The 27,434-nt window shown below is 41.3% G+C and overlaps 1 protein-coding gene across 5 annotated transcripts in view; it reads left to right on the top strand.

The window, feature by feature from the left end:
- ULK4 (unc-51 like kinase 4) overlaps positions 1-27,434 on the top strand; it is a 582,128-nt gene that overhangs the window by 223,990 nt on the left and 330,704 nt on the right. For all 5 annotated transcript variants that reach the window (XM_047874598.1, XM_047874600.1, XM_047874597.1 and 2 more), the window contains one exon: positions 15,529-15,621. In XM_047874598.1, the coding sequence (XP_047730554.1) occupies positions 15,529-15,621 (93 nt within the window). The remainder of the gene's footprint in view (positions 1-15,528; positions 15,622-27,434) is intronic.

The raw sequence follows: 27,434 nt of genomic DNA, 5'->3' as shown, positions 1-27,434 counted from the left end.
ATCGGGATGTTTCTCTGACCCTACTCAGAAATCAAAGAGATGGACAGAAATCTTCCTTCACCCCAAACTCTTGGAACGGAAATTAAGTTTAGTTACAAATAGGACATTTCAGCAGGGCTGCAGGGGGGTGGTTGGTGGTGCTAGAACGAGTAATGACGATTAGTTAACAGAATGGGGTTACGTTCTCCTTCTACTCCATTGCTCAGGTAGCAGACACGGTAGGGTGACTACCAAGAGGACCCAGTGCAAACACGTGAAACTCTAAAATGACACCTTGTAATTGAGGCACACTGAATTTTTTTTCTCCCGCACTATGAGTCTTATCAAAAGTACAGGGTTACCTCGTTTTATTATGCTTTGCTTTATTGTGCTTCACACACGTTGCACCTGTCACAGTTGAAGGTCTGTGGCATCCCAGTGTTGAGCAAGTCTCCAGTTTTCCCACAGCATCTGCTCGCTTCATGTCCCTGGGCAACCTTTTGGTAATTCCCACAGCGGTTCCAACTTTTTTATTACTGTATTTGTTTCCATCTGTGATCAGTGATTATGACTCGCTGAAAACTCAGGTGATGGTTAGCGCTTGTTAGCGGTAAAGTTTGTAAAAAGTATGTGAATTTTTTTTTTTTTTTAGACATAATGCTATTGTACACTTAATAGACGATAGCATAGTGCAAACTAACTTTTATACGTGGTGGGAAACCAAAAAGTTCGTTTGACCTTTTTTATTGCTGCATTTACTTTACTTTGGGGGCCTGGGTTGGAACCCACTGTATCTCCAAAGTATGCCTGGAGTTAAAGTTGAAAAACACATGCCGGATATCACTGTTAAGGAAAGTTTTACAGAATTCAAGGTTGCACGTCGTGCGTTGATGTGCCTGCTTGATCCTGGTGTCCTCGGGGGCCCCAGCTGCAGTCTGAGGTCAACAGGTTTTCAGGAACAGCACTTTTCACCAATTGCTCCCCTCAGTTTGTTCAACTTCTCCAGATCTCCGGTTCTCATTGAGGAAAAAATTAATTTCCACGATGTATAGAAACCTGGTCTGATTATATTTTGAAGCATTCAAGCCCTCGTCGTTGGTTTAGAAAGGTACATTTGTGAAGCCTGTGGCCAATGTGTCTGAGCCGCCTCCTGGCTGAGGGGGCCTGTCTTGACAGGTTGGAGTTGAATCTGTAATGGCTTGGTTTATCGAGCCAGACTCTTGTTTCTTTTATTCCTGCACTGCTGTACTTGGTCTCAGGGAGACTCCTGATAATGAATATATACTGTAAGAATACTTTTCTTACTGTGTGGTTCAGTCGGTTGAGAGTCCGACTTCGGCTCAGGTCATGATCTCGCAGTCCGTGAGTTTGAGCCCCGCGTCGGGGTCTGTGCTGGCAGCTCAGAGCCTGGAGCCTAATTTGGATTCTGTGTCTCCCTCTCTCTCGGTGCCTCCCCCGCTCATGCTTGCATTCTCTCTCTCTCAAAAATAAATAGATATTAGAAAAATTTTATTTTATTTTATTTTGTTATTTTTTTTATGTCCTTTTCTGCAAGAACCAATGTTTATTAAGAAGGTACAGACCCGTTTACAGTAAATATCAATAACATCATGAAAGAGTGGAACTATTGTATCAATACTGAACTCGTGTAACCAAAGCACATTCTGTATTTAAGGAAACACAGCATACACGTACCAAAACAAAAACAAAGAAACAAAATGAAAAGAAGACAAACCCATACACAGCAAAATCAAACATCGGCCTTAAAATGAAAAATTTTAAAAAAGAATACTTTTGATACCCAAAGTAAAAAAATGGTTATGTATATAAAAAAAAAAATTAAAACTTTGTTCGGTGGAGCTTTCTCAGTAAGAAGCTATCAATGAAAGTATTTTTGGTTGCATACGTTATCTTGGAGTGTGTATGTTTGTACTTCCATGGGTAAATATGAGATTAGAACACTGTCTCATGGGATTAATTCATGCTTTTAGTGCCATTTTACACTTCTGATCTGTATGTAATTACATGCGTATTTCTGATGAGAAAATATATTTTTATACATAGGTATATTGGGGCGCCTGGGTGGCGCAGTCAGTTAAGCGTCCGACTTCAGCCAGGTCACGATCTCGCGGTCCGTGAGTTCGAGCCCTGCGTCGGGCTCTGGGCTGATGGCTTGGAGCCTGGAGCCTGTTTCCGATTCTGTGTCTCCCTCTCTCTCTGCCCCTCCCCCGTTCATGCTCTGTCTCTCTCTGTCCCAAAAATAAATAAACGTTGAAAAAAAAAATTTATACATAGGTATAAAAATATATTTGTGCAAAATGTGATTTACTTTGGATATCTGCTATCTAACGGCTTATACAGAAGCATTTTTTAGGGCCTGATATGTGCCCCCACCATAGGGACAGGGTTTTCTTTAACAGGACTTCACAGTTTAGTGATAGCTGGTGAACACCCATGCAGATTTGAAATGAAGTTTCTTTATATCTTGAAGTCTGTCCCCTTTTGGAACAGTTTATAAAATAAAAAGTGTTAACTCTATAATCCTGTGCTTTTGTTTTGCTCATCTGAGCTGGATTAAATAATACGTCTTTCTCGTAACACGTATCTTTATGTTTTCCAGAGATGAGGGGTTGCAGAGAAAAATACAAATGAAACCACATGGCAGTTGAAGAACAAAAGTAATGTAGACGAGTTCAGGTTTTTATTAAGCAATTTGAAATCTACTTTGGATAATAATAATGATAGGGAGTTGGTTGGGACATTGAGTAGGATGTTTTCACGGCTTGTGGACTGATTCTGATGTGAAGCATGGATCTTGGCTTTGCAATTCACGCTCTCAGCCTCAGTCTTCTCATCGGTAGAATAGAGACCGTGGTACCTAACTCAGAAGATACTTGCGGCAATTAAATGGGATACCTCTTGTAAGACGCTTAGTACGGTGTGTGGGACATAGTACGCCCTTGCCAACAGCAGCACGACTGTTATTATTAGGTATGGTATCATCTCTCCTAGCAACCTTTAAAATGAAGATTGTAATAATACGGTCATAGTGATAACAGTACCTACTTCAGACCTGTGAAGTGGCTATTGAAATAAATATTGCTGATTGTGCCTCCCTGGAATATATGTAAATGCTCAGTAAATGTTATGTAAAAACTTAAAAAGTGAAATACAAGTAATACGTTTATTTACTTTGACTTTGGAAACCTAGAAGTCTTGGCAAGGAGTTTGGTCTTTGATGATAACTCTTGGTAATTAGAAGTTTAGAGATGCTAATAATAGAAAATGTGTGTTCTTCATTGAGTAGGTAGATGTATGGCTTAAATCTTGCCATTTGTGACAGCATGAATGGTCCTAGAGGATATTAGGTTAAGTGAAACAAGGCAGACTTGAGAAAGACAACATTTGGTTTCACTTAATATGTGAAATCAAAAAAACATAAATACATGAACAAGGAAGACAAAAACAGACGCATAGGAAATAAACTGTTGGTTACCTGAGGAGGTTGGGGAGGTGACAGATGGTGATAACTAGACAGAGATCATTTTGTAGTGTGTAAAAATATTGAATTTCCATGATGTATGACTGAAACTAATAAAATATCGTATCTCGCTTGTACTTTAAAAAAAGAATTGTGAAGTTTCTAGAGTTTGTAAGAGTGACCTACATCTGTTTTGGTTTGGCAAACACACACATTAACATCGATACTTCTAATATATTTTAAATGTTTATTTATTTATTTGTTTAGAGAGAGTATGAGCGGGGGAGGGGCAGAGAGAGAGGGAGACAGAGTCTCCGAAGCAGGTGCCGTGCTGTCAGCACAGAGCCTGACACGGGGCTCAAACTCACCAACTGTGAGATCATGACCTGAACTGAAATCAAGAGTCGGATGCTGAACTGACTGAGCCACCCAGGCACCCCTTAGTGTTGATACTTTTAATTTTGTTAAGGTTTTAATCCGTCTTTGGCCTTAAATAATATTTACGCTCTAAAGTCAAGATGCTGGGCTTTTCTTGCACATATGCAGTAGGCTTCCCAGTTTTCACTCAAAAGTGTCGTATTAAGACTGTTTTATTTGTAAATAGTAACACTCACACTAATTTGGAAAATAATTGTGTGCTCACATTAGGAGCTTGTGCTGACATCTAATATAGCTGGATTCGGGGCTTTGAGTGATGTCTACAGTCCTGTGTGTTTGTGTCTTTCTCACCGTGTCTCTGCTCTGCCTACAGTTACGTGACTTTGTTCTCATAGAGGCTCTTTCTACTTGGTGGTTAAATGGCTCCTGGGCGGTGATCCTAGGGAAAGAGTGGATGTCTTTTGTCATAGCTTTAACAAAATGTTCAGGGAGGACGATAATTTAATCTTGTTAAATACCATGTGATACCTGTGTTCAGGTGCTTACCAGAATGACTGTGTGATATAAATGAAAACTCAGTTGTAAGAATAAATATCTTATTAAATATTAGTTATGGTTCTCTCAGAGAAATAGAACCAATAGGAGGCATGTGTATATATAGAGAGTTACAGTAAGGAATTTGCTCACATGACTGTGGAGGCTGAGAAATCCTGAGATCAGCAGTCGGCAAGCTGGAGACCCATCAGACCCAGCTGATGGTGTAGTCTGTTTCGAGTCTGAAGGCCTGAGAATGAGGAGAGCTGATTGGGGGTACATATCAGTTTGGAAACTGATAGGCTGAAGATTCAAGAAGAGCTGATGTTTCAGGGTTCCAGGGTGACTCAGTCTGTTAAGTGCCCAACTTTGTCTCAGGTCATGATCTTGCAGTTCGTGAGTTCGAGGCCCACGTCAGGCTCTGTGCTGACAGCTCAGCTGTGGATTCTGTGTCTCTCTGTCTCTCCCTCTCTCAAAAATAAATGAACATTAAAAAAAACTTACAAAGGAAGAGATGATGTTTCAAGTCCAAAGGCAGCAAAAGAACAGTATCCCAGCTCAAGGCAGTAGAACAGAGGAATTCCCTTTCACTCAGCATTTTTGTCTTACTCAGGCCTTGATCGGATTGAATGAGGCCCACCCATATTGGGCAGGGCAATCTGCTTACTTAGTTTACTGACTCAAATATTGATCTTATCCAGACAGACCCAGAATAATGTTGGGCCAAATATCTCTGTGCTCATGGCCCAGTCAAGTTAACAGATAAAATCACCCATCACTTCATCTATCATAAATAACAAGGCTGAATTGCTTCCTATATAAATTAATGAATTAAGAGAAAAGAATTGTTACATCTTCACAGTGTATGTGCTTTGCCTTCCGAAGAGTTGAACTTAAGTTGTATTTGTTCAGTGCCTTTTCTCTGGACAGTTATCATACCATGGCTGGCGAGATGGTGTTTCATTTAGACTTTGAAATCTAGATAGGATTGCATAGAGAAGAGGAGTAGGTCTTCTGGTCAAGAATAGGGTAAACAAAGGCATGGAAGAGGCAGAGTAGTGAGAAGTACACAGGCCAGCTGCTTTCCAGCAGATATCTGCATGTGATAGTTGCATGATGTGAGCCAGGGAGGGAATATTTTTCTCTTAATCAGCTTATCTATTCACCGGTACTAATTGAGGACATCTTACTGTAGATGTTGCTATAGTTGCTGGGAATAATGACCGAGATAGGCACAGCTTTTATGGAACATGGACAGTCTGCCAGAGCCAAATATTTTGGAAATATTTTTTAACTAAAGAAGTCTGTAAGCTCTGCAAATAGAAGTGTTTGCATAAGTATAACTTAAATACTGAAGCCCGCTTCCTTCAACACTGAGCCTGTGTAGTATTCATGAACCTGCCACAGAGTACAGGTTCTTTCCGAAATGCTCTGTGTGTTTACTACCCCTTAGCTTTTGAATTTCACAATTTACCCATTTACCTGTCTGAAGCTCAGTGTTTCTCAACGTTTTATGACCTTAAGACACTATTTCTGATGGCTTATCTGTTAACATCTGCCGAGAACTCCTTTGATCACGGTTTTGAAATCCTACTCAAGGGCATTTCCATTAAGATCAAGAACAAGAAAAAGATGCTCACCATCAAAACTTTTATGTAACTTTTCATCATGAGTATTAACTAACGTGATGATACAGGAATATTAAACTCTGATATCCTATTAGATTCGTATTGATGCATAACAAATCACCACACACTTAGTGGCTTTAATCAGCATCTGCTCAGCCCTGTAGGTTGGAAGTCTGACATGGTGTGACTGGGTCCTCTGCTCCGGATCTCATGCCCCCGAAGTCCGGCATCTGCGGGTGTCCTTGCCTGAAGACTAGGGGAGAAACCGGCTTGTTGAGGTCGTTGGCAGAATTAGGTTTCTTGCAGTTTGCGTTAGTTTCATACCACACGCTGACTGGCTCAAAACACCAGAAATTTCTTCTTTGACAGGTTAGGAGGTCAGAAGTTCACAAAGTCTTGGCAGTGTTGGTTCCTTTTGGAGGCTCTGAGGGAGAAACCATGCCTCTCTCCTGGCCCGTGATGGCTGCCAGAAATCCTGGGTTTATAGCAGTATCCACTGCAATCTCTGCCTGTCTTCTCATGGCCTTCTTCCTTGTGTCTGCCTTGAATTTGCTTCTGCTTTTCTCGTATAAGGACACCTGTCATTATGTTTTTTTTTTTTTTTTTAAGTATTTGGTTTGAGAGACAGAGCAAGCAGGGGAGGGGCAGAGAGACAGGAAGAATCCCAAGCAGGATCTGTGCCATCGGCACAGAGCCTGATGCAGGGCTTGAACCCACAAACTATGAGATCATGATCTGAGCTGAAATGAAGAGTTGGACACCTAAATGACTCAGCCACCCAGGCGCCCCATAAGCCCCTTCCAAAGAAGGTCGATTTCACAGGTCCTGGGGGTTAGGACTTGGGCATATTGTTTGGGACCATTATTCACCCTGGTGCACAGTTGTAGGACCAAAGTCCTTCCCTTCCCTTAGGTGCCCACGTTTCTGTTCCCCGGGTCTCTCCATCTTTAACTCAGCAACACTTGTCAAACCTCCCTCATGTGTGCAACCTCTCTGAGTTCCTCTTCTGCAACCACCTTGAGGAAACTCTGTGTGTTAAAGTAGGTGATGTTGGCCATTGGTAGTCTGGGTCTCGTGATTAGAATATACTTATAGACAAATCTTGGCCCTGCCACACTTGGTGTATATGCCCTCACTTCTCGCCCTCTTCTTTCTTCCTTCAGTTTCCCCTCCTTCAAGATAGCTGGAATGCTGCTGATGTAACTTGAGTTTTCTGTGTGATTCATGAGAAAAAGTATTTTTCTGGGAAGAAAAATAACCGTATATACTTGAAAAATTACTGTGATTTCCTTCAGCTGAAAGACAAGGTTTAATCTGAAAGTGTCATGCAGAAGAGGCAATATTTAATGGAACTTAAGTCCAGAATGACTTCATCCATTAAAATCGGCACCTCTCTCTAGCTTAATATCCAATGAACTCATAGTATTGAAAGTAATCTTCTCCTGACTGGTTTTTGTCTGAGACTTGTTGCATAAGGTGTGGGCATTTCTCCTTCAACATTTAACCACAAATGGGGCTAGATCCTTAACTCAGGTAAGACACCATTGCTCTTCTTGGGGAAGAAGAAGTTTTAACATTCATAATGTTAATGTCATTTGTACTATATTGTACACATTGTAAATAATGTCATTTGTACTATATTGTGTGATTGTGCATACAAGGGTGAAAGCCTTCCCTTTCATCCTCCCTCCTTTTTTTCTTTCTCTTTCTTTCTTAGTTAATTCATTCCATAAATACGTATTGAGTGACTTCGATGTGCTGGGCATGGAGAATGCTATGGTGGGCAAGATTGAATCTCTGCCCCTCAGTGCAATTACATTCTGGTGGTTGAGACAAAGAAGTAAACAAATAAATATGTAAGATCACTCCAGTTAGTTGTGAGCATTGTATAGAAAAATAAAACATAAAACAGTGTCAGAGGATAGAGAAGGAGAGTAAAGGGAATGAGGAAGGGGTTGTTTCAGGTAGGATAGTCAGGGTAGGCTTTACGTGAGGCAGCAAGCCATGGCGAAAATCTCTGGAATTTGCCTTGGCTAGACTGGAACTACTTTGCTAACGTGTACTTTAGTTTTCATATTTTCTTTTAGCTTTGTGTGTTTTGAAAAGAGATCATGCTGATATAAATGTGCTTAGAGTGTTTTTATGACAATATGGCATTCAGCATTTCTCTCCTGGGGAAAATGAGTACTGCCTTTCTTCTTTATAATTCTCTTGTGACTTGTACAATCACCAGGGCCATAATGACTTTATAAATTATTAAGGCTTTGTTTTTTAGAATCTCAGAAAGGACTATATTCTTTACAAATTAGAATTGTATTTTCTTTTAGAAATTGGAATTTATAAGTGGGTTCCATTAGTGGCAATACACCATAGAGCTGTTTATCGGGCTTTGAAATAATATCCAGTAAAAGTCGTGAGTTTGACTACCTGGTTTATATGTTGTTTGCTTAAAGAACATCCAGATGGTTCTGTATTGCGTATTTGTCTCCCTTAACCACAAGTATTCTATGTTAAAATAGACATGAACTTGGCCATTTCTGGTGGGAATCAGAGTAGGTCGAGTATTTCAATTTTAGCTTTTCCTTAATTTTACTTTGCAGATAAAATTTAAATCACAGATGTTTTTGCAGCAGATAGAAGCATCATAAATTTCTACTTTGTTCCTTTTACCTAAGCCTTTGCTGTTTTGAGTGTGTACCTAATCAGTGCATTTAGGTAGAGTGATTCCTGCCTGCCCTCTGCCCCAGGACACAACCTATAGGAATCTAAATTGGGATAATTTTGGAATTAAAGTAGGGGTAAATATTCTTGTATCCTTCTGACTTGGGATAATTCTAATACTCCAGGTTTTTGGATAATATTTTGTTTGTTGCTTTATTGAAGTCTTTTTTTTTTTTTTTTTTTTTTTTGCCTTTCAGGTCTTTGTAATAAAAATTTGCTGTTGATTTTATTGAAGAAATCCAGACGAGATTAGGGTTTACTATCTGAAATTATATTGTAACATTTTCTTTGAGGTCATACCTGTTTTTCTTTCACTTAAAGAAATATATATGTATATATATATAAATATATGTGTATATATGCCATTTGTTTCTCCATCCGCTTATTTATCCATTTAACTTCTGATAGACTTAAGTATCTATGCATCCATGCAAGACAATGGAATATCATGTCGAATTTAGGTCACATAAAAATCACAAGACCGAAAAGTTCTCAAGATATCCACTCTTTATTTGGTTTATACCCTCTCTTAGTTCATAAAATTTTGAAATTGACTCAGGATATCACCTAGTCAAATTTTGGATGAAACTATACAGAAAATGCCCAAGAGTAGATTATCTACTCTTTGCTCACAGAGGTCTGAGGGGAGGTCTTCAAACCGCTCGAAAGGCAGATTTCACCTCCACACCTTTGCTGTTGGGTAGCCTTCTCTTAAGGTAACCTTACACCTCTCTTTCCTCTAAGCCTTAAGTGTTGAATCCATCTTGCTTTCTGTTAGATATGCCTTTTAACACAGTTTTCCTCATATCTTTCCCTTGCTCAAAAACCCTTTACATTGTAGAAAGTAATATTAACAGCGCTTACCCAACCATTCAAGGCTCTCCAGTTTTGCCTTTTGGCAACCATTTTATGTTAATAACTGCCCCTGCCTCTATATGATCTCTCCATTCTAGTGAGATTTGCTTAGTACTTGTTGAAATTTACTCCTGGGAACCTGTCTTTTCTGTCAATTCTCACACACCAGACTGTGATATCTGTATCTATTCTAATATAATCCTGTTTTATTGACTGTCTTGTAATTCACTTATCTACACCTACATTTCTTTATTATTATTATTATTATTATTATTATTATTATTATTTGAGAAAGAGAGTGGGGGAGAGGTAGAGAGAGAGGAAGAGAGAGAATCCCAAGCAGGCTCCAATGCTGTCAGTACAGAACCCAACATGAGGCTCGAACTCCTGAACCATGAGATCATGACCTGAGCCGAAACCAAGAGTCAGACGCTTAATTGACTAAGCCACCCAGGTGCCCCTCTACACCTACATTTCTAAATGTACTATAAATCATTTAAATAATTTCCAGTTGCTGAGTATCTAGGATTTTCCCAATATTTCACAATTATATCTACTGCTACAAAGTACCACTTTCAGGGCTACATCTTTGGATACGTACTATTTCTCTTTGTTGAATCTCTAGGGTTGGAATCATAAACTGACCTACGTTTGTAAGGGCATTTGTTGGGTGTGTGTTGGCAGATTTTTTTCAGAGGTGATGAAGAGTTTATGTGACCAGTTTCCATTTATGAACCTATTTTATTGTACCCTTGTTATCTCTTACTTAAATTCCTTCAGATATTAGTGAAGTTGGCAATCCTCCCCCCCACCCCCCCACCCCTCCCTGCTGGTCCCATGCTTCTTGGCCATTTACATTCTTCTTAGGTAGATTTTGTTCAGTTTTTTTTTTTTTTTTGGATGTTTATTGGTTTGCAATAGCTCTTTATATGTTAGAATATTTACTGTTTTCTACCAACATTCTGCAACTTTTTCCTTCATTTGATTTGTTTATGGTGGTTTTGCCATTGAGAAATATTACTTAAAAACTTTAAAGCTATAAAGTTTTTTGATTCATTTCTTATTGTCATGCTCCAGAGGGCTTTGTGATTATGTGAATACTCATTTCAGTCTTTTAATGGAAGTTAAATTTTTTTACTTAAATTTTAATTACTTGACAATATATTTTCATAAGCTATGTCCTGACCATTCTAACTCCTTTCTAAGATCACTCTTTCTTGTCCAATATTGTGTCACCTTTCTTTCCTTTTAATTTGTGTGTGTGTATGTATTTTCTTGGTCCCACCCAACACTTAACAATCATCGTGGTTTTGGGGACACCTGGGTGGCTCAGTTGCTTAAGTGTCTGACTCTTGATTTGGGCTCAGGTCATAATCTCACAGTTAGTGGGATGGAGCCCCATATCAGGCTCTGTGCTGATAGCATGGAGCCTGCTTTGAATTCTGTGTCTCCCTCTCTCTCTGCCCCTCCCCCACTCATGTGCTTGCTCTCTCTCAAAATAAATAAACTTAAAAAATTACTATTATGGGTTTGTAAAGTAATTCAGCTTTTCGTTTAGCAGGATCTTCCTCACTGTACTTCTCTCTGAAGTTCCTTGGATATTCTGGAATTCTTCCCCCCCAGATTGGCAGAGTGGACCTCTTTGAGATATGGGCCTCCCCTTACCCTCAACAGAATTTCTGCTCTTTCCACTTGGCCAATTCTTTGGCCACTTCCCCAGAGTGACTTCTCCCAATAATGCAGAGTTCTTTTGATAGCCTGTTTCTACTTCCTGCCAGCTTACCTAATTGGGCATCAGTTTCACCAGGCACTTGACCAGTTAGGGAAGAGACCACCCCTTGGATTCCTGAATAGGTGATTTTTAGTGGTTTTCTCTTCTTTGGGATAGATGTGGATTTAGTATGAATGGCTTTTCTTGCTTGGGTCCTAGCTGTTGGGGACCTGGAAAAGAGCCCTTATTTATAAGGGAGGATTCTAGAAGTAAAAGAGTGTGGAGGCTTATGTTGCTAGTGATCTCAGTCTGTGGCCAGGCTCAGTGCATTCAGGGTGTTCCTCTCCAGCCTGTGCCCATTGGAATGGGCCAGTTCTTCCCTGGTCACTCTCCTTCCAAGCCTTTTCAGAAGTCTAGGCTTATCACTGTTTTCTTCCCCCCTGCCAAGTCACATTCAGAGGAGTGTGAGATCCAATTACTATCAGCTCAGCTGCTTTATCTCCGTTAGGAAGACAAGCTTAATAAATCACAGCATTCTCTTGGCTAGTTCTTGCTGACCATTATAAACCTATCTTTGATGAAATGGAAGTATATTCAATATATTCGGTATTTGTATTCCAAACATATCTATTAGGAATCTTACCCTTCTTTTCCAAGGGGAGAGAAACATAATATTCTTTGGGAAAACTCTCATGCACAGGCCAGTACAGGCTTCATCTTTCCCTCCTGTTTCAAGGTTAGATAACCTCAAACAACCTAAGACATTTGAATTTCAGGCAGTCAAGCTTCATCCGTGTGTTCTTTATAAATGTAGATTCTGTATATTCTTGTTAACTCCATTTTAAAATATTTTATATTTTCTCAGTCTTATTGAGATTGTCTATTACATTTCTAACCAATTGCCCATATCTTCTGTTGTGTTTTCCACAAGAAAAGTACAGAAGATCACATGGGAAGCGTTTTAAAACTCCTAGGCTTATGGCCCTTTCCTCAGTGATTCAGCTAAGTCTGGGAATGAGGGCAAGGGGAGCCAGTTGTCCGGGGTGAGAATTGGACTGATGCATCAGAAATCTCCCATCCCCCCTTCATTTGAAATTCTCTGGCTGACAATTCCCAAATACTGCTAAGCAGCTGAAGAGTGCATTCTCTTCTTATCTGACTTGTATACATCACTTTATTTTTTTAAATATATATTTTTTAATTTTTTGTTTAACATTTATTTATTTTTGAGACACAGAGAGACAGAGCATGAATGGGGGAGGGTCAGAGAGAGGGAGACACAGAATCTGAAACAGGCTCCAGGCTCTGAGCTGTCAGCACAGAGCCCGACGGGGGGCTCGAACTCACGGACCGCGAGATCATGACCTGAGCTGAAGTCGGCCGCTTAACCGACTGAGCCACCCAGGCGCCCCAAACATCACTTTAAACTCAGTAAAGCCTCAGTTTCCCTCTTCAGGATGTGTGCCCTAAAGAGCTAATAACTTAGCAAGTGTGGGGTGCTCAAGCCCTTCACATTAATGACAAAGAAACTGGCCCTTGATGGGCTGGGAGATAACTTCTGAGCCTTCAGAATATCCTGCCAGGTAAAGAGTCTCTGTGTACATGAAGCCTTGAGCCATGCCAGACCCTTTATGCTAACGATGTGAATCTGGGTGGGGGCCTTGGGCAATACCAAATCAGCGTGACCCCTGGAGGGGCTGGAGCCCTAAGCACTAAGGTTAGCCACGCGGACGCTCCATGCCCGTGTGACTGACGCCTGATGAAACCCTGGACACCAGTGCTCTAGTGAGCTTCCCTGGCTGGTAGCCTTTCATCCTTGTTGTCCACACTGTTGCTGGGATGATAAACTGTCCACACACCTCCGCTGGGAAAGGGCAACTGGAGGCTCATAACCGGTCCCTCCTGGACTCTGCCCTGTGCATCTTTGATCTGTGCTGGTTTTCACCGTAACAAACTGCGATCGGTAGTGTAACAGTTCTTCTGTGAGTCTTTGTAGTAAATCATTAAACTGGAAGGTTGTCTTGGGTACCCCCAACTTGGATGTAAGAGCTTTTTATTTTACAAGAAAGGAATGATTTCTCTCTAATATGTGGAGTTGTTCCTTTTTCTTTTTCAAACCGGATGTTAAATGTTATGAATACATTTTTTAACACCTCTAAAGGTGTTTCTGCGATGTTTGTGATAAAATGTAGCGTTTTCCTAAATTTGATTATTTTCAATCGTAAAAGTACTTATGCTCGGTTGTGCTGTATTTTTTTTGACATGTTGTTTTCTTTGATTTATTAAAAAAATTTTTTTAAACGTTTATTCATTTTTGAGAGATGGAGAGAGAGAGCATGAGTGGGGGAGGGACAGAGAGAGAGGGAGACACAGAATCCGAAGCAGGCTCCAGGCTCTGAGCTGTCAGCACACAGCCCAACACGGGGTTCGAACCCACGAACTGTGAGATCATGACCTGGGCCGAAGTCGAATGCTTGACTGACTGAGCCACCCAGGTGCCCCTTTTCTTTGATTTATTAACATTTATGATTTTCTTATGAATGATTGATATTTAGATTTTTATCTTTGACATACCTAGGCAAAACTTTTAATTACTATAATTTAAAAATATTTTATAGGAAACTTCTAAAATTCTGAAAGGTGATACTTCCTGTCTCCTTAAACAGAGCACTCTACCCAATTTAACATTTTCTTGACTCACTACCCCCGTTTTGAACATGATGGTGTATAATGGGCCCTGTGGTCCCATCGAGGTACGAGCAGCTGTTTCTTCTACGTTAAATGCTCCCCAGACTTCTCTCTGTTTGGAGTTCTTGGATTAGCTTTTTTGTGTGTTTCCTATGCCTTCAAGTCCCAGTTCTTTCTGTAATAGTCCCTCTCCTCCCTTTACTTGGCTCCTATTTTAATGGCTGTGGGATTAGAGACTGCATAATTAAGCTTGTTATATAATGATTTCCAAAATGAGAGTAAATAGGCTCTGATAAGAGCCTGGGGCCTTATTCTCTAGATGAAAAGCATCCGCTTCATGTCATGGACTTTTAAATATACATTTTGGGTTTGGGGAGGTGTTTTAACTCCCTTTTAGTTGTTGGCTGTTCCAGAGAGTTGGCTCATAAAGTTGATTGGTTGGTTTGTTCATCTGTCCATGTGTCCATCCATTTATCCAACTGTCCATCCCTTCACCTGCCACTTATTTATGGAGCACCTATATGGTGCCGTATACCAAATAGCTGAGCCTGAAAAGGGGAGGACACGGTATGTTAACCAGCCTGTGCCTGACAAAGAACATGGGAGCAAAGTCTGAGCTGCGTTGTGGGAATTTTTCATAAAGGCCTTCTGTTTATTTATCTTTTTAGTTTTATTCTCTCTGGCAATCATTTACATTTCACATGTTCAAGTGGTAATGACAAAAGTGCTGTGCAGAAACGAGTTAACACGGCAGGTCTGAGACTGCTGTCCTTAGAAAGGCCGGCCCTTGGCTGGCTGGCATCTTCGAACTTGGCTCTCTGAGTGTTGCCAGTCACCGTTTAACTGATGGGGGGAGTTCAGGGTGGCCAGGCCATTGTGCAGCCAGCATGCTTTATGCCGAACGCCTGCTTTCCTCCTGGGATGGATTTTGATACTTGTTAGAGGTTGCGTAAGCGTCCAGCGCCCAGTAAAAACCTGGGTCACTCGAGTCTCTGATGGGCAGAAAGACCACACACGTGTGCCACGTTTTTATTGCCGGAGGAAAGACTGTGCTGTCTCTGACCTCTTACTGAAGGAGATAGCATAAGGAAGCCTGTGCACAGAATCCTCCTGGCTCCTCCTGCGTCCTTCTCCCTGATGACTCATCTGCGTGCCCTGGCCACAAAGCTCTACTGAATGAATGTCCACCGTGACTCCCCCGTGAGCAAATCTCTGCACTTGAGGGTGGTCTTGGGGTCCCTGCCGCAGGTGCCTGATGTTTATCAGTCTCTCACTCTGTGTGTAGCCTCACGCCGATCCTTTTACACGGGTCGTCTCATTGCAGCGTCCCCAAAACAGACCTCTGTGCGGCGGGTGGGTGCCCTCATCACCACTGGCGAGTGAAGCTGTTTGAAGGTTCATGAAGTTAAGTGCCCTGTGCCGGTCCTTCAGCTCACACTTTGGCTTCTTTTTTCCCCAGATGTTGGCACCTTATGGCTTATTGCTTCCGTTGTCCAGAGGGGAGGCTAAGTGAAGAAAACCACTGAGTATTTTTTTCATCACTTTCTCATCAGGTACGAGCACATCCTCGCGGAGCCTGACCCAGTACCAGCTTATGCTCTGAAACTGCTCGTGGCCCTGACTGAACACAACACAACCTTCACCAGGTACTGTAACCCCAGATTTAAAATGGATTTTGTGTGTTCTAACAATGTCACAGATGATGAGATTCTGAAAGGCTAACGTTTGAGTTAACCGAAGTGGTCACTTCTCACGTTTGATGGTTTGTGGTGTCTCTCATTGATGCTGTTTTGGGTCCTGTTCTCATATTTTTATCCCCTTATTGGACTTTCTGTGGAAAGTCAACTGTGGAGTTCATGGTGCTTTAAAATGATAAATTCTTTAACGAGAAAGAAACTGACGTATACTTTTAAAAATGTCGGTTGGTGCCTCCTATTGTACTGAGCAGTTTATTAAATCTGTAGTTTTGGACTCTACCATTTTGCTTAGTTGGCATACTTCTTTTAAGCACTTCTTTTTTAAAAAAAATTTTTTTTTAATGTTTGTTTATTTTTGAGACAGAGAGAGACAGAGCATGAACGGGGGAGGGGCAGAGAGAGAGGGAGACACAGAATCGGAAGCAGGCTCCAGGCTCTGAGCCGTCAGCCCAGACCCCGACGCGGGGCTCGAACTCACGGACCGCGAGGTCGTGACCTGAGCTGAAGTCGGACGCTTAACTGACTGAGCCACCCAGGCGCCCCTCTTAAGCACTTCTTAATAGTGCCTCTGTGGTGCAAATTTTACAAAACCAGTTGCGAGGATAGTGGCAACTGCTTTCAGTCTTGCACAGGAGAGCCCCCAGGTACATAGAAGGGGTGAAGTGGAAGCCCTCCTTGCTTTCAATCAAGAAAGCTAGTTTTGGTTGTTAGGTGACATCTGGGGACCTTTGCGTTTGGACACCGTCTGCAGGTGCACTGACTTCTATAGTTGCCGGTTGGTCTTTAACAAGACACTGAGTCGCACAGCCCCAACCACCTTGATTTCATCTGGTCTCTTGTTCCACCACAGAAGGTAGTGAATAGTGACGAGCCACCAGCGGTGCTCCTAGTGAACAGGAAAGACTATAGACCATCCATTCAGAGTGAGAGGCTGAACGGAAACGTTTCTAGTGTGCGAGCCAAGGCACAGAGGTATGCCGCGACTGAGTCGCAGGGGTGCCGAGGAGTCTTTGGGTCATTTGCGGTGCTGAGGCTGATGTAGACTTCAGGCCCACTTCCTTCTGCTGTGAGCGAACTCATTCATTTCCAGAGAGTGACCTATAAATACCACCCTGTACCCCCTGTGCCACGTTGCAAACAAATTTGGGGAGCACTTACCCTTGTCAATTGTAAATCCTGTGTCTCTACGGCCTTTTAAAAGTCTGACCAGTGAGCCTTCCAGATTCATCACTCAAAGGCACTGTTCTCTCTTCCTACAGAAGAAATTTAATTGTAACGAGTGTACCTGTACTAAAAGTTAAATAACACTTCGGACAGTTATTTCTTTCCTGGAGCTTTGGTACCAGGTGCTAATACTGTATCCTAATTGCCTGTTTTGATTGGCTGGGGCAGATGGCATTTACTTTTTTAACGCTGACTCTGTCACGGGGCATGCTTTCCAGGCAATTCCTCTTCTTGCCAACTCTCTATTCAGTTCATCTGAGTTTCCTCACACTGAGAGGAAGAACCTAGTTCAGTAGATGACCCACACACAATCTTTTTATTTTAAAAATGACTACGTTTGGAAGACACTTTATTCTGGTTTTTGAAGTTTACGAGCAGATTTCAGTGGATTAATTTTTATAAATGTTTTTCTTTGCTTTCATTGCACAAGTAAGATCTGTGTATATTGTGTGTATCGTGTGTGTATTGAAGTCCAACAGTAAAATCAAAACGTCCCTAGGCGTCCTCATTTCCTTCCCACACTTCCATACCCAGGTCTCTGCCAGGGGTAATAGTTTGTATTATTTTGGTGATGTCTGTCCTGAAGCTTTTCAGGCTGTTTAGATCTAATAGTCATATACTGAAATAAATGGCTTTGCTTTTGGGTTGTTGATTTAAAGAAAATCATAGATAGTATCACCGTGTATGTATTTTTCTAAAATTTGCTTTTTTACGTATCAAAAGTATTGGGAGACTTTTTACATTAGTATTTATTTATACTCTTGGTGATATCCTCGCCAAACTAATGGATAAGAATGGGATATTATTTTACATTGTGTAATGATAACATTGAACATCTTAATACTTATTTACTTAAATTGTAACAGGTACATAACCTTCAGTTCTCCTTCAAAGTATCTCTTGTAGAGAAGAACTCCTATATATGCAAAGATTTCCACCTAGGCAAATAATTTTTAAAATGAGACAAATAGGGGCGCCTGGGTGGCTCAGTCAGTTAAGCATCCGACTTCGGCTCAGGTCATGATCTCGCAGTTCGTGGGTTCGAGCCCCATGTTGGGCTCTGTGTTGACAGCTCAAAGTCTGGAATCTGCTTCGGATTCTGTGTCTTCCTCTCTCTCTGTTCCTCCCCCACTCATGCTCTGTCTCTCTCTCTCTCTCAAAAATAAATAAACGTTAAAAAAAAAACCTTAAGAAAAATGAGAAAAATAATCTTTGAATTCTCATATAGCCATAAAATATACAGTGTAACAGTTTGAATGGGCAAGATAAATTTGAATACAAAGATATCCAAATAATTTTGTTAACTGAGACCACTTATGACCCTCCAGCACCCATTTAAATACCGCTTTTGCTCTATGTAAGGTCTCTTTCTGGATTCACTATTGTGTGTTTGCCTTTCTTCTGAAGAGGCAGGCTGTTTTGGCTGAGGCTCCAGAGGTCAAGAGAAAGCATTAAAGGCCTATTGCCATCCGCCTGCCCTCTCCCCTCCCCACCCCTTTAAAGGGAGGCCCCACGCCCACAGACTTTAACAACCTGTGTGCAGTTGGCAAAGTCTACTCACGCATCTTGACGGAAAGGATCGGGAAGGAAAAGTAATATGTAATTAGACTTCAGAGTTTGTTTTTATTTCCCTAACTGGAGTTTTAAAAAAGTGTAGGGGTGCCTGGGTGGCACATTAGGTTCTGTGCTGGCAGTGGGGGGCCTGCTTGGGATTCTCTCTGACCTACCTTCCCCTCCCCCATGTGTTCTTTCTCTCTCTCTCTCAAAATAAACAAATAAACTTAAATATATATATATATATATATATATATATATATATATATATCCATCCAGAGATAGATACTGAGAAGTCCTGTTCCTTCCTCTGTCCATTCTACTTTTTCTTCACCTCTCTTTTATCACAGATGGGTAACTACTTTTATTTATTTTAAGCTAATGTGAATAGGTATTTTCTCATTTCTCTCTTTTACACACTAGTAGCATATGATGTATGGTCTTCTGCCCCTTCTTTTTTTCACCTAATAGTATATCCCCAATATTTGTTTCTATAGCAATATATAGAGAGTTTCTCTGTTAAGTTTTACAGTTATAGAATCTTCCATTGTATGGATATAAAATCTAATTAGTGTCTGATGGATGGACTTGAGTTCTAATCTTGCGATACTGCAAACAATAATCTATATATCATTTTGTATGTATGCTTGTACACCTTATGGGGTAAATTCCTAGAAGTGGTATTTAGGTTTCAAAGGATAAATCCATTTGAAAGCTTTTTTTTAAAAACACGGCCGCAAAGGGGCGCCTGGGTGGTGCAGTCGGTTGGGCGTCCGACTTCAGCCAGGTCACGATCTCGCGGTCCGTGAGTTCGAGCCCCGCGTCAGGCTCTGGGCTGATGGCTCAGAGCCTGGAGCCTGTTTCCGATTCTGTGTCTCCCTCTCTCTCTGCCCCTCCCCCGTTCATGCTCTGTCTCTCTCTGTCCCAAAAATAAATTAAAAAAAAAAAAAAAAAAACAACATTGAAAACACGGCCGCATTATCCTCCGTGGGGATTTTCCCATTTTGTATCTCCCGGGGACGTGTTTGAGGATGCCTGTTTCCCTGTAGCTTTGCCTCGGAATTTGTTGCTAAGCTTTGGAATTGGTCTGGCCTGATGAGATAAATTATTTCAGTGTGATTTTAGTTTGCATTACTCATGAGTGAGGTTGAGTATCTCTCTTTATAGTTAGGGGCTTTCGTGGGGTTTTTTGCTCATTCTGTTTGTCATCAGTTGGGTCTTGGCAATGACACTCCTCAGACCGAATCACCTCCTGCCTGGCTTTCCATTTGCACAGATATAGCAGAGCCTGCTAATCCATTTGACTTTGAACAGCTTGCCTTATTATTATTATTATTATTATTTTTGGCTGTCATGAAGAGTGCGGCCAATGAGTTTTCCTTTGCATGAAATCCACGCACGTGTGGTGAATCCACGCACGTGTCTACACTGAGCACCCGTGCTGGAGTGGAAACACTGACTCACAGAGCTTGTGCTCGCCCAGGTCGAGTAGATGCTGCTGAGCAGTTTCCCAGTTTGTTGTATTGATTTGCATTGCTACTAGCATTGTTCTAGAGGTTTGGTTGTCATATAAGCTTTTTTTTTAAAATTTTTAAAAATGTTTATTTATTTTTGAGAGAGAGAAAAAGAGAGAGAACGACCGAATATAAGCAGGGGAGGGGCAGAGAGAGAGAGGGAGACACAGAATCGGAAGCAGGTTCCAGGCTCTGAGCTGTTAGCACAGAGTCCGACGCGGGGCTCGAACTCATGAACCGTGAGATCATGACCTGAGCAGAAGTGGGACGCTTAATCGACTGAGTCACCCAGGCGCCCAGGTTGCCATATAAGCTTAAGAAAAAAACTTTTTTGAGACACGTTTACTGAGGGACAATTTACATGGGATACATCTCACTCATTTTAGGTATACAGTTTTTCTGAATTTTGAGAAACATGTGAAATTGTGCAGTCACCACCTCCATCAAGAGAGAGTATTTCCATCGCTCCAAAATGCCCTCTCATGCCCCTTTGAATATTACCGTATACAAATTCTGTGTGCTTGCAGAATGATATGACCAGATTGCTTTCATATTTTCATTTTCATTTTTAAAATTTATTTTTTAGAGTTAATACATAACACGCTGCAAATTTAAGTATTTGAAAGAGTATGCAGAAAAAAGCATATTTTCACCCAAGGAGAAAGCCAGTCTTCTCTGTGTGTGTGTGTGTGTAGTTTTTCACATAGATGGTTGTACGCTGTATGCACCATTCTGCACTCCTGTTTGAAAATAAATACAACAGCTTTATTGGGATATAAGTCGCATACCGTCTGTACTTGTTTTTAGCAGATACGTAAGTATTGCATTTTATGAATACTCCATATTTATTTACAAATTCCCTTTTGGTGACGTTTATGTTTTTTTAATCTTTTGGTGTTATAAAACAAAGCTACAACTAATGACATAGGCCGTTCATCACATGTGTGAATACATACACGTAGGATAAATCACGAAGAGTGGAATTACTTCATGGAAGCGTCCACAGCCAGCGGTGCCGAAACTTGTCTGTGCATTCGTGTCATCTGGGGAATCTTTGAAAAAAATCTAAAGCCTGGCCATACCCAGGGCAACTGGATCAAAATCTGTAGGGCTGGACACAGACATCAGTAACTGTTGATTCTCCGCAAGTGCATGTGCAGACAGGCTTGGGAAGTACTGGGCTAAGCCTTTGTAGTCTGAAAAGTTGTGCCAGATTGCCCCCAATCTGGGCTGGCCACTTTTCGCTCCACCAGCAGCGTAAGAGAATGTCTACTTTTGCCAGACCTTTACCACGTTAGTGTATGTGTGTGTTTGACCTTTGCCATTGTGGTAGGTGAATATCGCCTCTTTGTTATTAATTTCTAGTTTTACTGCATTGTGATCAGATCATATATTTGTTGCTGATTTTTATTTGATTTTGTTTGTGGTATAAGCTGTTTTTGTGAATGTTTTATGTTTAGTTGCTTACTGTGAGTAAAACAAAGTTAGGCGTAACCTTGAAAAGAGTGTCACCCTTCCTTAACTTTGGCCAGTGTCAGAAATGGTAGCTCTTTAATCTAGGAGATCGTCCCCAGTCACTTGCTAGCAGTGACTTTTAGGGAAAATGCTGATTATAACTGCATATCAAGAGTAGAATGCCTTAATTTTTTTAATGGTTATTTATTTATTTTTTGAGAGAAAGCGCAAGCAGGGGTGGGGCAGAATAAGAGAGGGCCAGAGGATCCGAAGCAGGCTCTGAGCTGACAGCAGTGAGCCCAATGCCGGGCTTGAACTCACAAACCATGAGATCATGACCTGAGCTGAAGTCAGACACTCAACTGACTGAGCCACCCAGGTGCCCCCAGAATGCCTTAAATAAAAAAACTTTTTTTTTAGTATTTATTTTTGAGAGACAGAGAGAGACAGAGTGTGAGGGAGGGAGGGGAAGAAAGAGAGGGAGACACAGAATCCGAAGCCGCTCCAGGCTCTGAGCTGTCAGCACAGAGCCTGACACTGGGATCGAATTCACAAACCGTGAGATCATGACCTGAGCTGAAGTTGGACGCTTATTTGACTGAGCCACCCAGGTGCCTCCAGAATGCCTTAATTTTTATGTGCAGATAGATTTCTAGTAATACAAAATAAACACAAGCCATTTATTGTAAATTTAACTTATTTATTGGATCCATGTACACCATGTTCTTTGAAATATAGTCAGTTTAGCTTGTATATACAATCAACCCTTGAATGATGCCGGGGTTAGGGGCACAGTCAGAACTTTGTATAACTTTTGACTCCCCCCAAACTTAAGTACTCATAGTCTAGTATTGACCTGAGGCCTCAGAACATAAATAGTCGATGAACACATATTTTATATGTTACATGTGCTCTATACACACAAAAAGTAAGCTAGAGGAAAGGAAATGTTAAGAAAATCATAAGAAGAAACTACAATTATAGTACCCTACTGTGTGTGTGTGTGTGTGTGTGTGTGTGTGTGTGTGTGTGTGTGTGTGTGTGAACATATATAAGCAGACCCATGCAGTTCAAACCCGTATTGTTCAAGGGTCAACTGTATTAAGAGTTGGGAGTTCCAAATAATAACTATTGGAACATTAACTCATCCTATGTCAAGCGCAACATTCTTTTATTGTGTTTATTCTTATTTTGTAGGATTCTTAGCGGATAAAGAGGTCTTCAAAGGCTTAGAGTACAATTGAGAATTTACTGTTCCTTCAAATAAGGGACAAGAGCATGATCAAAGCTGCGTTGTACCTGACCCTGACTTTTTTTTTTTTTTTAATACCACTGGCCTGTAAATCTAGTTTGTTCCTGGGTTTATAGGAGAAAGGTAAATTGTTTACCATGTTGGTCCAATTTTGCTATCAGAAGGAATATGTTAAGTCCCCTGAGCTCTGCCCTTTTCTCTCTCCTTAATGTTATGGTAGGTTGCCCCAAACCATTGCTCTCAGGGAGAGCTATACCCCAGGAGCTTGTTTCCATTAAGAGCTAATTAGCTTGCAGCAAATCTTCCTTAGCAAACAAATTGAATTTTAACTTCTTGAGTTCTTTTGGAGCAATATTGAGCTCTTATCCTGAATTGCAAAAAGTTGTTTATGCTCTGTATCTAAGAACTGTCATTTTAGTTAGCTCAAAAAATGTTAGAGCTGTTTCTTTTATGGCAAGATTCACAAAAATGCCTTTAGAAGAATGGAAATTTTGTGATCTCTTAAATGAAATTCACAGTGAATCCACAGTATAGCCTTCAGTGAAAAATACTTCTGCCTTTTACAGTCATTGAGCTTCAGGGGACTTCCCTCACTGGTTTTTGGTTCATTTGTTCATTCGTTCGTTCATCAAAAATTGAATCGGCAACTATTGAATGATGCAAAGATAAGAGGTAAAGTTCTCACCTTCAAGGTGCTAAGGATTTAGTGGAGGAGCCATTTATCAGTAGGCTTTTATAAAACAGTGTAATGATTTCAAAGGTACAGTCATGTCTAGAAGGTTATGGGAGCTTCTAAAAGGATTTAACCCAAGTTGGGGAGCCTGGGTGGCTCAGTCGGTTAAGCATCCGACTTTGGCTCACGGTCCGTGAGTTCAAGCCCCGCATCTGGGCTCTGTGCTGACAGCTCAGAGCCTGGAGCCTGTTTCAGATTCTGTGTCTCCTCCTCCCCTGCTCATGCTCTGTCTCTCTCTTCTCAAAAATAAATAAACGTTAAAAAAAAAAAAAAAGGAATTCAACCCAAGTAGTTGTATGATTTTGGCCAAATTTCTTAACCTGTTTGTTCCTAAGTTCCCTCATCTGGAAAATAGGGGTAATATTAGCATCTGGTCCACAGAAAATGCTGTGTTCAGAGTTGCCTCTTTTCTTCTCCCTCCCCCTCTTTCTCCTTACTCCTCCTCCTTTTCATATGATTAGAGGTAGCTATAGCGAAGGAAGTACTCCTAAAGAAAAGAATCCCCTTTGACAGTAGAGTGAAATGTTTGGTGACACCAATTGAAACCAAAGCTCCAACACCCTACAAAGAATAGGAAGAAAGAGAGTTTTTTGGTAAGAGAGACTGACTGGGGCAGTCTTATTAGTTTGACATTGCATAACAGAACTGTCAAAGCCACAGAGGATGTCCCCTGGTACTAGATGGCTTCCATATCCATATGTATTTGCCTTTTAATTTTATATATATATATATATATATATATATATATATATATTTAAGTTTATGTGTGCGAGAGCGATTGAGAGAGTGTATATGAGAGGGAGAGGAGCAGAGAGGGAGGGAGAGAGAGAATCCCAAGTGGGTTCCTTGTCAGCACAGAGGCTGATCATGACCTGAACCAAATTCTAGAGTTGAACACTTTACTGACTGAGACACCCAGGAGCCCCTAATTTATCTTCTCAATGACATTTGTTTTTGCCATATTCTGATACATCATCATTTAAATTTTATAGCCTGGTAAAACTGAAAGCCCGAATCCTCAGAAGTGTCAGGGATGTTTGAGAGGTTTCCATGTTGTTAAAATAAGCCAGTTGGGTGTTTGTTGCCCCATCAAATAGCTGAATTTACACAGCTAAATATTTCCTCTCATGAAATATCAGCAAGTGAAATAACGATGTAATACAGTGAAACTTTATTGTTAACTTTAGAATGAATTGACTTCCCCAGAAATAATTTCCTGCTTCTCGGGTTGCCTATGGATGTCAGAAAGCCTGACTGTGAGAAGTAGGTCAATCTCTGAGTCTGTGCGGCTCCCATTTCCATCCTAGGGTCACTCTTCTGTGGCTTTCCCATTTATTCTTTACTAGCACCCACAGAATAAAACCCGGGTTTCTCCAACAGGCTCTGAGCCTTTGAGCGTCCATTTTCATGGTCTCTTGCCTCTTTTGTGGACATAGCCCTTGTTCTAGTGTTCCCAGCCACTTGTTCAATTTGAGGACATATCAACACTTCTTACGAAAGTACAGTCATTTCAGGGGTTAAAGCAAGCACAGAAGATTTAAAATAAAATACTGAGCGATTTTGAGTTTGCTCCTTTCATCGGTTTCTTGAACCAAGAGCTTTATTTTTTTGTTTTCCATTCTCTCTGCCTCGATTTGGGATTATTGTGTCGCACACTCGTTCAGCGTGTATGTTACTGGTACTTAAATATGAGTTGAAAAGAATTCGGAAATTAAATTTGTCCCAGTGATCAACTTTGATGGGGTATATTGTGTACTTCCACTGAGATTATCCTTTTAACAGTTGCAAGCATAAAATTTTGTTTTGCGCTTAGAAAGTTTGGCATTTTATATTTTCCGGGAAGGTGCTTTTTCTTCCACCTGCTAGTGGTTGTTAACGGTCTTTGAAAACTGATAGTAGAATAGCACCTTGCAATCGAAAGTGGGTGGTTTCAGTTTACTTTTTTGGTGTGACATTTACACTGAAGGAAGCCAGTTGGAGTTTGTTGTACACTTTTGCAAATAGCGCCCCCCCCCGCCCCGTTGTGTATTGCAGAGCCGGGTTCAGTCTGAGGGGGTTTCAATACAGCCTTTTGTGTTTCACAAGATGTCCTTAGGTCTGTTGACTTACCCTTGTCACCTCACGCAGAGATTGGCCAAGTGTGGTCCACAGCGCCAGTCAGCTTGCAGCCGGTTTTTGCGCGGCCTGTGAGGTGAGAGTGGTGTTGATGTTTGTAAAGATTTGTGAAACTTACATACAAACACAGGTGCATATGAGACGGAGACCTGGTGTCGGGCAAAGCCTTGGATACTTAACTTTCTAGCCCTTTTCACGCAATATTTCCTGACCCCTGATCTAAAGGAATAAAACTTTTTTTGGGGGAGGGTCTTTATTCAAATGAATATAGAAATACTAGAATTTCAGGGATGTTATGGGAATTTGGAGATGATCTGGGTGTTTTAAAATGTATATATATATTTTTTCTTATTCAGGTGTGGTGAGGTCCACAGATTAGGAGAAAACTGCCCTTGAAAAGATAGCTTGTTATCGTCACAGATCCAAAGGTGGGGGCACACCACGCTGAGGGTGGTCACCTTTGGATGCAACAGGGTCAGTCAAGGGGCAGAGGAAGTTAGAAGAAAAATGGGGACAAAGAGCCCTTCTTATAGTTTACAAATGAAGGAAGGGCTGAGCAGGTTTAGGATTGACTAGTTTGAATAATTTCACCAGGCCTTAGGGGTGTAGGGGCTACCTCTCATCATCAGGTACCTGGCCCTGGAGTGAATGGGGCCCAGCTCTGGTCCAGTACCTGGGAGTATAGGCCTGGAGTGGAAGAGAGCCTTAAAGGAGGTGGTTAGTGCTGTTTGGCTCTGGATTGGCTGGTTTGCATAGGAAGGGCAAGTTCAAAGACAGCAGAAAGGCAAGCTCTCTTGTTTGCTGTCTCTGAGAAGTAGTTGGCCCTGGGAGAGGTCCCTCTGGAGTTAGCAAGGCCTCAAGATGTTAAAGACACAAAAATACAGGATAAAAGACATGATTAGTGCACTGGGCTAATATCCCCATTTTACACGTGGGGGAAATGAGGTCCCGGAGGGAATTTGCATGCCCCAAACCCCAAGACAGTTTGAAGAAGATCAGGTTTTGGATCAGACTTCCTGGGCCATTGCTGTCTGTACTCCCCAGCAGAGCCACTTTTAAGAGCAGACTCAAGCGGACATCACAGTGGGCTTTGGAGTCCTACCGTGTTCAGTTTCACCGTATCACGTTTACTTACAAGAGTGGTCCAGCTGCTCAGCACAGTCCCCCTCACTGTCATGTGGGTCTGTTAATCACAAATGCATCATTCTCCTTTGTTTCCCTCTGCCGTGGTCACTAGGTTCTGGCACGCCTCTGATTTTTTATTACCGTGGCGGCTCCTGGCACAATTCTGGTTAATAACATGATCCTGGTTCCTGGTCCCGTTGAACCTCTTCCTTTCCTCATTCTCCGAGGTTTGGAACCCTCCTGTGCTGATGACTTAAACCATACTGACTGGGTGGAAACCCCTCCTTATTATGTGAGTCATGCTATAAGTCATCACCGTATCCCCTGTACAAATGTTAAGTCTTTGTTAGCACGCATGGAGTCACCATGAAATTACTTCTCTCGTCCCACCCCAGCATTCTGTTTCTGATAGAATTAGGGAAGAACAGCAACCTAAAACCTTAGGAACTTATCCAAGGCATTCTCTTTTCCTTGGTGATGTGTGAGGAAAGTCAGCCGTAGTCAAAATCTGTTTGGACGTTATGTTTTCAGAAAGAAAAAAACTCGAGTGATTTTTGTCTGCTACAGGTGGAAGTATGTACTTCTGCTTATTTTCTTCCATTATCTTGCTTACGACCACAGAGCTTTATCCTAAGTTCATGGCGAGTTGGTAAATATTTCATTGCTTATCCTTATTGTATGAGGTTCAGTTGGGTCCACTGGGACAGTTCAGCTCTTTGGTTAGAAACAACTCGGTCTCTTGAATATTCTCCCAGCAGCCCATATGCTGGAGACTTCTTCATTCCAGTTT

This window comes from Prionailurus viverrinus, chromosome C2, assembly GCF_022837055.1.
Source record: "Prionailurus viverrinus isolate Anna chromosome C2, UM_Priviv_1.0, whole genome shotgun sequence".
Taxonomy (NCBI): Eukaryota; Metazoa; Chordata; class Mammalia; order Carnivora; family Felidae; genus Prionailurus; species Prionailurus viverrinus.
This window is presented reverse-complemented; position numbering and strand designations above follow the sequence as displayed.